The sequence below is a fragment of the Macaca mulatta genome, chromosome 12, assembly GCF_049350105.2.
Source record: "Macaca mulatta isolate MMU2019108-1 chromosome 12, T2T-MMU8v2.0, whole genome shotgun sequence".
Taxonomy (NCBI): domain Eukaryota; kingdom Metazoa; phylum Chordata; class Mammalia; order Primates; family Cercopithecidae; genus Macaca; species Macaca mulatta.
This window is the reverse complement of record NC_133417.1, coordinates 13,403,789-13,418,468: the sequence shown is the minus strand read 5'-3', so window position 1 is coordinate 13,418,468 and position 14,680 is coordinate 13,403,789. Positions and strand designations below refer to the sequence as shown.

Sequence of the window (14,680 nt, the reverse complement as noted above, 5' to 3'; positions counted from 1 at the left end):
CCCGCTCGCCTATAAGGAGCTGTCCGCCACCCCGGTGCTGATTCCAGCTCTCGCGCCCGAAGAGGTGGATTTGGCTGTCCACCGAGCTCCGGCGCTTGTCGTTCTAATTGGGTTTGGATTTGCACCGTTAAGGAGGGAGGAAGAGAAGGAAGAGGCGGGCGAGGAAGGCGAGTCCAGCTAGCGGCTGTTGCGGGGACCGTAGCCCCAGCTGCACCTCCGGAGACTCCCCCGCCACGGTTTCGGTGGAGCGTCTGGGCACGGGATGGTGTGAAAGAGCAAGTGCCTCTCCAAGGGGGGGTGGGAGGGGGTCAGGCCGTGCAGAGAAGAGAGCGAGCGAGAAGAAGCCGCGGCTGGCGACTGCGAATTTGGGATTCCATTGGGAGGGACCGCTCACTCGGGGGAAATGGATTCTGTACCACGGCTGACCAGCGTTTTGACTTTGCTGTTCTCCGGCTTGTGGCATTTAGGATTAACAGCGACAAATTGTGAGTACGAGGAGCTGGGGGCGGGTAGGTGAGGTGGAAAACGATCGCATTCAGAAAGACAATCAACTGTCTAAGCGTACTCGATTGTGTCTGCTTTGGGCAAAGGAAACGGAAAAAAAAAAAAAAAAAGCTAATCAGTGTGGTTCCATCACTCCAACCATCCCAAAAGTTAGCAGAGCTCAAATGAGCCAGCCCTGCTGGATTTCCTGCCTTCTTCCGTTATCGCAAAGTTTAGGGGATGAGGAAGGGTTTCTCTTCCCTTAATCTCCTGCTAGCTCCGCGTTCCATGCCTGCATGATCTCAGCCAGGGCTTTTTCCGGAGAAGGGCCCCCGGTTCAGACAGAATGCACTGGGAGCTGAGCTTCCTGGGATGGAGAAGCTCCCAGCCACCGTGCTCGGTGACAGTGCCTCATCTCTGAATGCAGTGCCTCAGATTTGCAGTATACCGAGCACCCCACGATATGTGGCTCTGCGTTCTGCCCTAGGTAGAAGGCTCTAGTTGGGGTATCCTGCAACCAATGGGCACCGGTTTAACAGGATTGGGAGTTTTGGCCTAAGAGTCATGGACCACTGTAGTCAACCACAAGATCAATGGCTGCCCCTATTAGAGGAGGAAGAGCTTTGATGCACACCCCACCCCAAAAATCTTTGTGCTTATGAACATTAATGAGTATACACTAAGTGTACACTCTGTCGTCCAAGATCTAACCCCGGCAAGTGCAGGACATTTAATTTAATAGGCAGGAAGGCTGGACTCCCGGGGATCCACCAACTGCACTATATATTTAAAGAATCCAGTCCGTCAAACTTGAATAAATCTCTGGAGCTGTGAGAGGTTCAGGCTCAATTTCTCAGCTGCCTCTCTAGGCTGAGGAGAGGAAGTTTTTCCAGCTCTGGGACCTCCTAAATGAGAAAGAATGCAATTAAGCCATCTGTGTTGTTTCCAAAGATGGTTTATCAAGGTGCCTCAAGTTTCTGGGCTTGCTCCCATATCCCTTATTCCTGTCATGAAGCTCAAAAATATTACCCATATTGGAAGAGTTTTATTTTTTATTTTTTGTAATTTGCACTATCATGGTTAGAGAACAGTAGGAAGATTACTTACCACATAGGGGCCTTTCTACCTCACTCTCCACCCACTTAGGTCCTAGAGGACCCTGTGCATTTATCCCCAGAGTTATGTCTCAAGGGAAGATAATTGAACAAATGTAGTATACAGAAAAATGTTCAAAACTGAGCCAGTGTTTCTATCTGTGGTCAGAAGTTTTGGAGGGACAGCATCTACAGTTAGTCGTAATGCCTTATACCGATTGTATTAAAGTTTGTATTCTACAGGAAGGCTAAAGGGATCATCCTCTCTAAAGGAGGATCCAAAGGGCCCTGGTTTATAAATTATTTCAGAGAATATGTAGGAGCAGTTGGAATCTGACTTTTTTCGTTTACTTCTTCATCTCCTTGTCTTCCACCTCCTTCTTTTTCTTCTTCTTCTATGAAATTGTTCCCGTGTTGCTTTAGAAAAAGATCTAAGTGGTTAGTAAGAGGAAGTAAGGCACAGTGCTGGACTAGTTTCTCCACCTTCTAGAACACTAGAGGTCAGTATTGTCCTAATGATACAAAGGCGTGGCAGCAAGCTAGCTGTGTTTTCCCTTCAGCACATTTACCTATCTGAGGAGAGTGAATACTTTGAAAAGCCACAAAGATGGGGGTGAGAGATAAGGGTAAAATATACTCCATAGGCATATGGCTTTGGACTTCCTAATGCAACAGCTTTGCTTAAGAGCCAGTAAAACAAATATTGTAGAATAGCATTTATTTTGTAAATTAATTGAATTGTGGTTAATGTGTTTTAATAATGCTCATAAAACCTAAATGACATGGATTTAAGACTCATGCTTATCATTACCGATGCAGTAATAAAGCTAATTCTGAACATTTAAAATGAAACTTTGTGATAATGAGCTTTAGTATTTTATCAGTGACAGTTTAATTTCCCCATTTCCAATCAACATTTCAATTGAATGCTCGCTGCTTGCTAAATATTTTAGGGTCAATGTTCTTAAGGAATAATCATTAATGATCATTATGCTGTACAAAATCTATTAATTGAGTGAATAATAGAACAGCGGAAAAAGATTAGCTCTGAACTTGGTATATTTTGGTGTCTTCATAACCTATGATGCAGAAGCTCTAAGAAAAATGCATTAAAATTCCACAATTCCTTTAGATTTCTACTGACCACACACTTTATTCATTAAATATAAGACTTGGGTTTATTTTTATCTATAATCAATTAATATTTGTATACATATATTGAACATTAGCAATTTCTTTTCAAATAGTCACTTTATAAAAGTTTATTTGGAAAATTTTTTTACAAGATCATTCTTCCTATATTTTGAAGTAATACTTCATGACATTTGTGACAATAGCCTTGAAAATGGATTATTAACCCAATATTTTCCATGGTATATAGTTACACTTGTGGACTTTCTTCAGGTATACATAACTTCTAATTGTTTTTATTATTCTTATAATAATATGTTGTTGGTGGTTGTCATTGTGGTGTGGTGTGTTTTTGTGTGTGTGTGTGTGTGTGTGTGTGTGTGTGCACGTGCACTTACATTTCTCATAATCTGACCAAAATTTGGGCTTTTAATTTCAAAGGAAAGATGAATGCTTGCCCAGTTATAGATTTTGTAAGTTTCTAATTAAACAAAATTAAAATAAAGTCAGGTTAGAAGGGCCAGCTTCAGTACAGGTATTATGAATCTTTGCAGAGAACATAATTACCTACCAGTAATAAAAACTGCAGAAATTCCCTCATTTCAGATTTTCAGGATATTAAATAGCTACAATTCTTCCTTTGGGTTTACCCTGAGGGAATTAGTTAACTTTGAATGTAGATATAGTAGGCCAATGTTTAACAAAAAGTCATTTTACATATAATATTAACTCCTTTGACACAAGAAGAAGTGATATGACTTGATAGTTGGTTACAGTGAAACTGGGAGTTAGAAGAGCTGAGGAGTTCTAGCCCTAGTTATGCCACAGCTAAGGGTTCAAATACCTGTTATGTTATTCAACCTTTTAGTGCTCACAGGCTTGAGTATAAAACAGCAATTTAGGTATGCATCTGCTCCAAAACAGAACAGCAGGTACATATATTACTGAGAAAATTCTTTAAATATTAAGTATGTTAAAAGACAATTACAGTGATAGAGTGTGCATTCAGAAGATAGCAGGAATGCATGGAACACATATGGTGTCGTTACTTACTATTTTTAACAATAAGTATAGGTTGTGAGATTATAAAGAGCTTTAATTTTGAGCTATACATCACTTTGAATGATTTCCAAGCACAGTATCTTAAGTTTGTTGCTACATATTAGGGTCACACAAATACAGCCTTGAGAGAGGGATCAAAAACTCTTCATTCTAGCTCATTCATCACATGTGGAATTTCATCTATGATATATGAGAACGTCAATCAGATTCATAAGGCTCTTCAAATAAGGAGATGCACTTTGAGTTATCTGAAGCTTATGCACAAACTCAATCAATAGGTAATATTCAAAATAAACAAACAATCTGTCTAGTTTTTTCAGCAGCAACTTTTTGTGGCATTTACAGTCGGCACAAGTAAAGGAAGAACTATAATGCTCTTTTGGAAGAGTCTTAAAGATTTTCCTTTTGTTGAATTGGCTTATCTTTGACAATACATATGAGCACTTTTTCCTTTCTCTTCCGATAGTCCCCCATCTCACAACTAAATTTATATTTCCACAATTGGGAAATGTATACCAAACCCTAGCCTAGCAATTTCCACATGAGTTCAAAATTATGAGAAAATTAGTTTTATTACGAAAACCTTACTCTCTCCTTGATTTATTTTTGTTCTAATGAGTGACTATGCTCTTCATTGCAGTTTTCTTTCTTTTTCCTTTGTTCCTCTGCCCAATTTCATTGCTTTCATTACTGGATCCCAGTTTCCCTTTACTGAATCACTTTACTTCTTAATGCCCATTTGTTAAAAAAACAAAGTAATGTGATATCGTTTGAAATGCCCCTAAAACCTTCATTTGGTGATTCAGAGTCTTTGAGTTGATAAGCCAGAGCTTCACTCAAATATTGCCTGTGTATACAATGATAATTTTCTCCCTTATAATGAGAAGGTGGAGAAAAGATCTAGTTACCTACAATACCAGAGGGCAATTGCAATTCACTCAATAGGACTTTATTGAAAGGTTGCAGTGTACACATTTGGAGCCAATAATGACATTTTTAATTCATAAGGGAAGCTTTCTTCATTCATCAAAACTCTGCCACTTTGTGGATGGTGACCTTGTAAAGGTTACATAGTTACCCCGATGATCTTGCTGTATGAAATGAAGAAAATGGATTAGATCATTATTATTAACATCCTATTTACTTTTAACGAACTTTGTCTTTAAATGCTAAGGTTGCCTACTGGTCATTTCATCTGGATATTTCTGGGATGATTATATTCTAACATTGTAAAACAATTATAATTAGAATAACAACATAGTAGGGTTTTAATTCCTACCAACTTCTATACACTTATCTCTTACCTCATATTGTGTCCACATAAATTATCAAGGCAGCACAGCTAGGTATACTTACAGATCCAGTTTACAGATTAGTATATTCAAGGTTAGCAGAAGTTAATGATTTCCTCAAGATCACAAATCTAAGCAATAAAAAGTCAATATCTGGACCTATATTTATCTATTTTCAAACACCAAACTCTTTGCAAGATATGAAACTTATTCCAAAACATTCACTTTGACATTGTGTATATACATATCTGTGGAAACTTGACATGAGTTCTTTATGGTTAATTTCTGTAGCTCTACCCATGGCAAAGGGCATGAGAGTAGCAGTTCACACCACGGCCAACTCCTGAGTCACATCTACAAGAAAAAAGAAATGGAGATCTAGATTTGATGCAAAATGCTAAACAGCACAATGACCAAAGATAAGAGCCTCATCTGGATGAGCACTTGGTGCTTTATGTTTTCATGAGCTTTGATTTAAAAACTTGATAGGGAAAGGACACAGCCTTGATGAGGACTTGTGAATCCCTTTTGTACACATACACACACACACACAGTACCATAAAAGGCACAAGTTGACATTACGGCTTGTAAGTTTACAGATGTCAGACCAACAAGTATTAATTAAATAATAGTTATGAATTCCTTGTCCTAGCACAGGCCTGGCCCTGATCTGACTAAACCTCATCTTCACCATTCCTCCAACACAAATTTATGAAACTCCTTCACATTCCACAAACAAGCTCTGTTGTCTCAAATCTTGCATTTATTTTCATAGACTGCCTGCTTGGTCTAGAAATACCCTTTTTCATTTGTTATCTTATCTCACTCTCTCCCTACTACACACACACACACACACACACACACACACACACACACACAGAGAAATATTTTTCTCAGGCCTATCAAGTGCCCCTATATATTACATTTCCATAGCACTAACAATTCTTGTCTACTCAACTAGGATGCAAAGTTCTCTGATGGTCATATTTTATTTGAAAGTCTATATTCAATTTCTAAAACATTGAGCAAGTGAAAGGATGAGAGAATAAATGATTGGCTTCCTGCTAAGAATGCTTATTTCTAAACTGAAATTCTCTCTTGGCTCTATCGCTAGAGTATTACTTTTAAAATTTGTTTTATGTCTATTTTTGAAACAAGTATAACTCACTACTGTTTTGGAAAAGCCAAGAAGCAGTTAGCTGTTAAATGAAAGAACAGAAGTTTGGATCACCTGATTGGATGCGGGAGCTGAAAAACGAGCCCCTGCACCTATGGAAGCTTTCGTATTTCCATGACTTCATTGCTATGATGGTCTCATTTATGTATCACATGGCCATTTGTTCCTAACAGAGGAAGCCTCTCCATCCACTGACATCAGTATCAAGTTGCAGCCAATTTTATTAACTTGCTTTATGGAATTTTAATGAGCTTTGCTTATAGAATCTAAAAAAATACATAATCACATTTCTATAAAAACTTTTATAGCCCAAGGATCAGTATAAAATGGAAAAGTTTGGATTATATTCAATGGGGCTTTATTAATAAATTATTGAAAAGATCTCTTTTTTTTAATTGCAAACCTACATCATACCCTGATAACATGATTCCATGAATCCCATGTCATCTTTTTAAGCTGTGGTCAAAAGCAGATTTAAATGTTAATAGTTTTGTGTGTGTGTTATGCATTTGAAAAAAATATTTTAGAACTACAGGTTCTCTTTCCTAAACTCAAGTTTGTCTATGAATCTGGAAAAATAATAGTGAATAAGAAAATGTAGTCCATAACCTCAAGCAGCTTTGAACACTTGCTTGTTAGAAAAATAAACCTTCAGTCATGTCAGAGTGATAAATGCTATGATAAAGGTAAACACAGCATGCACTTTAAGGCACAAAATGAGCATCTCATACTGGCTGGGGCATCAAAGTACACTCTTTGAGGAAAAACAAATTCGTCTAAGATTTCAACAGTCAGACTTCGTTAGCAGGAGAAATGGGAGGGGGGCAGTTATTACTTGGTATAGGGATAGAAGAAAAAAACAGAGTTGTAGGTAAGCATGAGAGTCTTTTATTTTTAAGGCTATGGAGATTCATTGAATGTTTTATACATGTAATGATTATAATCAGATTTGTTGCTTTAAAAAATTACTCTGTGAAGGATAGACTGGAATAGACCAAGACTGGTGGTAAGAAAACCAGTTAAGAGATGATTACAATAACTGAAGTGACAATTAGTAAGACCTTAAGTAAAGAAGGATAGATATATCAGAATCTGCAAAAGTTACACAGCGTTGGAAAAAAAAATAATGGCCAAGTAAATTTAAGACCTAGGCATATATGAGCTAGTAAACTCACAGAAGGTACAGATTGGTGGTTAAAATGTATTCTATAGCTGTTTCCATTGTTTTTGACAAATGAGAGGGATAGATGCTAGAGAAGGTACTCAGTTCTCTGAAATGAAGTTCTTCTCTGGGAATACCAAACGACCATATTCTCAGTGCAGTATATTTCATATTTGCATGACATTGTATAGCACATGCTGTCTGTATCCATCCTCCTGATGCATCTTCTAGTCTGTAAATTATGCTGGATTTTGTCAGCAGAGTGAGAACTAGTCATTAAGGAATGTGTAATTAAACCTCAACATCCCAGTTCTCATTCCCCATCTGACAGGGGGGTAAACCAGGGATCATTACTGCTATCAGGGGCTGCTCAGTGGAAAGAGAAACAAGGGGAAGTTGGGTGTGCTACGCTGATGTGCTATCATTGGTAATTGATTTGCTGGCATAAATTCCATGTCTCTACATTTCTAATTGCTTTTGTGCGTATTCTTGGGGGTTGATTAATGCCATCTGTTCACTGGATCAGCTGAATTGATAGAGTTTTAAAGGAAGACAACAGTAATGTTGAAGATAGAAAGAAAGTGAAGGGAAATGCCAAAACACTGCTCATGATGTATATTATTTTTAACTATTCACCTTTGGAAGCAGAAATATCCTTCTAAAGGCAATCCAAAGCAAATAGCAGTCTAAAGAAATGTGCCAAATAGACAAATGTTATGTAGCTATTAGTCTAGGCCACTATTTAATGAATAGGTGGGTTCAGTTGTATCTTTTTTCCCCCTCCCTCCCTTCTTCTTAAACCTTCTTCCTCTCTTTCCCATTCCTTTTCCTCTGTCTTGTGACCATGTGGTTTGTATATTACCATTAACTTTTCCCTGAGATGATGATTCTCTTCTGGATGTAAGATAAAAGGAGTAAGAAATCTTTGAGATTCCAGTGCTGCCTTGCTAAACGACACGGGCGTAGTCACCAAAAGTGAAACTTCCAGGCAAGACCTGTTACTGATGCAGGCCAGACATGGGCCTGGTGCCCACAGGGAACCTGGGAAGGCCCCTTGATTGCAATGCCCCATCCAACTCTGTCCCCAAACAACTCATCTGCCAACTCCATTAATTTCCTGAATCTGTAAATATGGGTGGAGTTGTGTGGGGAAGGGAGCCTTCCAATTCATATAAATAAGCTTTAAGACACAGAGCCCCACTGAGTATACGAAAGCAAATCTATACTGTACTTGACAGAGAAACAGACCTTTTCCAGAAAAAAAAAAAAAAGTGTGTATGGAAGAGATAGTACTGGGTATCTGGAAAAGGGAGGATAATGTTTTGAATCTGGAAGGAGAAAGAACAGGGATGTTCTAGGTATGCAAAACAAGTGTTGCCACTTTCCTATTTTTGCCCAGGCTGAACCCCTCCCTCATATTACATGACCAAAAGTGCAGCAGATGGCCAATGGGGAGATGAAAAAGGACAGTGAGAGGGGCATATGTCACACAGTTTGGGATTGATTTAATTCTCGTTCTGTGAATATGTTCTGTGGATACTAACATGGATCTTGCAAAGTCTGTTAAGTATGAGTGACTCTGATGTAAATGATGCGTTGATGGGTGCAGCACACCAACAGGGCACAAGTATACATATGTAACAAACCTGCACGTTATGCACATGTACCCTACAACTTAAAGTATAATAATAATAAATAAATTAAAAAAAAAAAGTATGAGTGACTCTGCATAAAATACATATAATGTGGACATCCAATCATTATACTTGTTATAATTATTAATGAAACTCAACATGGATTTTTTCATAATAACTTACGATACAATGTAGGACAAGGACAGCCGCATTTCCATTTTCAAGCGAAGTCTGGCCCACTTCCCCTTCATCTGGGTAATGGGATGGGTGGGTCACTGCTAAGACAAATAGAAATTTGTTCTCATTTTATCTCCCATGTAAACAGTCTATAAGTAGAGTCTACCTCCACCTGACAGAGAAACATCACCATTCTGGATCCCTCACTTGTTTCCTGGGCTGAGTCATAGCATGATCACTGCTTCTAGGCCTTGGCCAGTGAAGCTGCTTGCTGAGGAACTCACAAAAGGAGCCCCATAAGAGTAGGGGAAACAAGCTTCATCTGGAGAAGTAAGGAGCACAGCCCCTCCCAAAAACTGAACAGGCCCGTGGAGAAGATGTCAGCATATGGCAGAAGGATCCTTAAACAGACCTTAAGTAAACCCATGATCTTGGGAAGGAGTGTGTATGACAATGTTCTCAGCTCTCTAAGACCGCCATTTGCAGGAGATTCAGGCAGATGGACCTAGAATTGTAAAGTAGAGAGAGCCACGTTGCCTTCCTGCGTACTACTGAAGTCTGTTTCTGGTAAATAAGGCATAAGTATTCCTATTTTCTTGTTGTTTTGGGGTTAAAAATCAGGTGCTGCATCATAATTCATGAGTTATTAAGAGATGTTATCTGTGACTCCTCCCTCCCCTTCCCTCCCTCCCTCCCTCCCTCCCTCCCTCCCTTCCTTCCTTCCTTCCTTCCTTCCTTCCTTCCTTCCTTCCTTCCTTCCTTCCTTCCTTCCTCCCCTCCCTCTTTCCTTCCTTCCTCCCCTCCCTCCTTCCTTCCTTCCTCAGGTATTTTTGAAATGCCTAGTGCTCATCCATTTATCTGTACACTTTTGAAATCTTTTTGTTCATGAGAAAACAGTTGATGAGAAGAAAAATTAAAATTGCCATCCACATAGCTCCAGAGAAAACCACAACAAAAGGTAACTGTGTCATCTCAAAGCAAGGTCATAGCACTGTGATCCACCCTTCCGTCATTCCTTTACTCTTGCTCCATGTACGAAGCATCTCTTATTTTTTAAGTCTTTTCTCCCTGCTCCCTTATCTTTGGTATTCTTCCCCAATATTCTGATCTGTCTTCTTTCTAATCCTCCTTTCTTCCTTCTCTTTCCTCTCCTCTCTCTTCCCCATGTTCTACTTTTTCCTTTCTTTCTCTCTTCTTCCTCTCCATCTCTCCCTTCTACCTCCCTTTCCTCACTCTTCCTGTTGCAATTAACTTTTCTAAATGACTTGTTTTTATGTTTTATGGCCTAAGTTAATGCTTTTCAAACTTTTCCACTGAAGTGCTGCTCACCGGAAAATAGAGTGCATGGGAACCCAGGGGATTCTGAGAGCTCAGCTTCAAATGGCCACTGAAGCATGTAATTTCTTGAATTTTATCTTCAACACTCAGGCAAATTTGCATTCAGCTCCATATTATATCCATGTTTATATTATAATAAAATATTTTCCCCAAATCCCCAATTAAAATTGATGACCCAAGTTTATTAACTTAACCCATGGCAGAGGGCTGCAAAATCCCGGGGGCACAGGCTTCAGTTTTTTGGCTCTTTCTCCCTATTTATGTTTTCCAGTCTTCCTGTATCACAGAGTCCTACTTTGTGGTCTCTCTCCTCATCTCAGAACAACAGGTTGCTGCATTTCCCATGATCAACTGTTAATCTGTGAACTGCCTATTATGATGAATCAATAATGGGGAGTAGGAAGGACTTATTAATTCACAAGAGAAAAGGAAACCCACAGACTGGCATAGTGAACAGAAACAGAGCCTTTTGGATGGGCTCTGGGTAAAAAGAAACCCCAGCCCCACCCCAAGTCTTCAGATACTGCTTGCCCCTGTTACGGTCACCTGGGACTATGCTGCCACATCCATGAGTTGTACCTTTGAGTGAATGAGCTCTGTCAGTTTACAGTAATGGGGTCAACCAGAGCAGATGCTTTCTGATTGGAGATAGGCTGAAACCACCAGGATATTAAAAGATTAATGCCTCTGATTCTACAACAATCAGGAACCCTGTGACACAATCCAAAGAAATGAAACCAAGCAGATTGGAATGCTGGAACACTGGAGATTAGAGATAAAGTTAAGTAATGTGTTTCTTTCTCAGCAGGGTTTCAAACCTACACTCCGTGCCAAGGTTGGTACTTGGTAAGATCTTACTCTATTTATTATCACAGTCCTATGAGACAGTTGTTCTTTTCCCCATTCTAGGGTGAGGATATACTGGCTTGGATGGTGTGGTAATTTACCCAAGATTAAATAGCTATAGGTGGTCACACTGGGATTTTAACCCACTTTTCTCTGGCTCCAAAACTCATACTTTTAAAAGTTTTATCTGCTGTTTTATTGAACTCAACACAAAGGCTTAGGCTGTTGTTAAACTCCAGCAGATAATTCATCCTATCAGAGACAGTCTTTCCCTATCATCCAGGGTGAGAAAAGCCTCATGTGTCTAGACCCACAGATTCTGCCCCAATGTTCAGGCCATCTTATTCCAGTCTTGCAGAAGGCTCCTTCTCCCTATCTAGAAGTCACTATGGCAACCAGTTCCTATAGGTTAGCCGTTTATAAAAGTTGCTTGTATTGCTCACTAAAGCTTTTCATCAACTTTTGGTGGCCAGGCGTCATGCCTTCACTAATGGCCTTGTGGATTCCATGATCAGTGCCCACTATGAGTGTCTGTTCCTGAGACTCCCCCGTCACTAAGTGCAGTATTTTTGTCACTACATAATATTTCACCCTTGAAGAATACTGCAGCCCTAGAATTTGTTACATGGATTTTATCTCTAAATTCTGCTCTCCCATGTCCACTGTAGCGTTATCTACAATAGTCAAGTCATGAAACTAACCTAAGTGTTCATTAGCAGATTAATGGATAGAAAGTGCATAGTATAAAAACACAACAGAATACTAGTCAACCTTGAAAAAGAAGGAAATTCTGTCATTTGTGACAACGTAGATTAACCTGGAGGACATTATGCCAAGTGAAACAAGCCAGTCACAGAAAGGCAAACACTACACAACTCACTTATGTGTGGAATCTAAAAATCTCAAATTCATAGAAGCAGGAGGTAGGATGGTTGTTGCCAGCGGCTGTAGGTGTAGGGAGGAATGGGAGACGTCGGTCAAAAGGTACAAAGTTTCACTTAGAAAGGTGGAATAAGTTCTAGAGGTCTTTTGTACAGCAAGGTGACTATACTTAAAAATAATGTGTTATACACTTAAGAATTGCTAAGAGAGTAAGATTTAAATATTTTTACCATTTCACACTGTATACATATATCAAAACATTATGTTGTACTCCACAAATACATACAATTTATATAGACCAATTAAATAAACAATACAATTTTTTTACTAATTAGAAAAACCTTATTCCTGACACTTAGATAATCGTTTCAAACAAGGTAATTATTGGATGCATTCAGATCTGTTCTTTGTCTTTACACTGCAAGATTCATCCCCAGATCCAGACTGTAAGCTCTTTTTACCCAATAGGGATGAGCAGAAGGTTAGGTTTGACAAGTGTATACCCAGTTTCATTATTTTTCATCACTGACTATCACTGACTAGTGCCAAATGATGGCCCCCTGACCGACTGGCTTCAGAGCATTCCCTTGGTAGGGAAGGAACAGTGCTTGTACATACCTGCTTTCATTGTCAACTGCATGGAAAACCACAGTAGTAAATGCTTTATTTTATTCTCAAGTTCTCATGAGTCTGTCCCTCAGGCTTGCTCATTGGCTTGGTTGCGAGGCCTGTCTTTGTGTCTCCTGTGTCTTCTATTTCAGCTATCGTCTTGAGTCAGTGGACCTTCTTGTTTGGGTTTGGAGAGGCCAGATAATTTGCTCAATGTCCAGTGCCTTACAGTCTTGCCTGTCTTCTGCATCAACAATGGGAGCTATCGAGAAAGGACAGAGTATTCTGAGGCTGTTCACACTGAGGCAATTAATCAACGCAGTGTTCTAGCTCTGAAAACGAATTAACCTTTCAAGGAATAAAGCCTTAAATATTTAAATTTTATTTGAAAAGCAGAACCTTTGGGTTTACTAAATGAAATCTTACATATGATTTTAATATGTAAAATAAATTACAAGAGCAGCTTTGAAGAAAATAGAGTGAAGGGCCTAGAATCCTACCACTCAGCCTGCCCTTCTTCTGACTCTTCATGTAGGTGCCGTGTGAAGATTTCTGCCTTATTCTTAATTGCAGGAATCTCTAAGCTTACAATTTCACGCAAAAGCGACTAGGCGCAAGAATGTTTTGAGGAAGAGCGGGGATGGAATCCCTCCTCAGTCATGGTCCACGCCTGTCTGGTGCACAGCAGCAGAGCCACACTGGGTGTGCCCCACCTGGCTCTGCTTGCATTGGCCAACGAGCTGATGTCCAGGCTGGTAAATACTTCAAACATGATCTCTGCCCTAAGTTACACTAAATAAGCAGGCGCTTTATTCTAAACCATTGTAAATCTGATATATCTTACTATTTTATGTGAGTGTCAGGGCAAGGCATTCTTCCTGGAATTTACTGATTTGAAAAGATGGTAGCTTGTCAAATACTTGTGTCCTTATCTTGATATCCTTAGTTGGTGGTAGCTATTTGTATTTTCAATAATTGTTTTGTGAAAGCCCTTGCATTATCTACCTGCATTCCAGGCATTCCCTTGGGACCTCCTCAGAAAAGGGAATCTCATGTTAGCTGTGATTAAATTGCCCATATATAGCACAGTAAATGGCAAAATAACTACTTAATAAATTGAACTGAAGCACGACAGGTTAGGTGAAACCCAAACACAGGCAGCAAGCCTGGATGAGGGATATTACAGGGCAAACCCCTGAGTGTACAGTGCAGTGGGCCCTCAACCGCCTCATGCCTCTGTCTCCCAACATCTGTGAAATAAACGGACCTTTGGGCTCCATCAGTGAGGCCATCTCAGTGCTCCCTAATGTTAATTAATGTGAGTAGAAGTGATGAAAATATACAAATAAAATTGTCACACACCTGGATTCAGTCTTGATTTCTGATTCTGGTCAGAATATTAACTTTAATCACATCTTTGAGTGTTTACTTAGAGTACCATTCATCACAAAATCCTTTTATTTAGGTCTACACTGTGCTCTCTCCTCCCCCCCGGGTGAACCCCAAATGACCCTGCTTTGTATTTGTAATAAAATTTAATATAAGTAATAATTTAATACAGGAAGGTTTATTTAATGGATTACTCAAAATAATTTAATAATATTAAATAGTATGCACACATATATATGCATACACAGATTTTTTAATGATTTCTTTTTAGATTTTTTTCACGGTTAGTGTAGCTGGTGGAATTGTACATGTGCATATCCGCTATGTAAACCACTTGTGCCGGTAACTGTCAAGATTTATTATCCCCCAAGGTCAATATTGACTTGGGTGTCACCTTTGTGAAT

At 39.3% G+C, this 14,680-nt stretch overlaps 1 protein-coding gene across 1 annotated transcript in view; it reads left to right on the top strand.

Moving 5' to 3' along the window:
• The first annotated feature begins 39 nt into the window (after positions 1-39).
• CNTNAP5 (contactin associated protein family member 5) overlaps positions 40-14,680 on the top strand; it is an 861,846-nt gene continuing 847,205 nt past the window's right edge. The window contains exon 1 of the mRNA XM_015109883.3: positions 40-485. Coding sequence (XP_014965369.3) covers positions 404-485 — 82 coding nt within the window. The 5' untranslated portion in view covers positions 40-403. The remainder of the gene's footprint in view (positions 486-14,680) is intronic.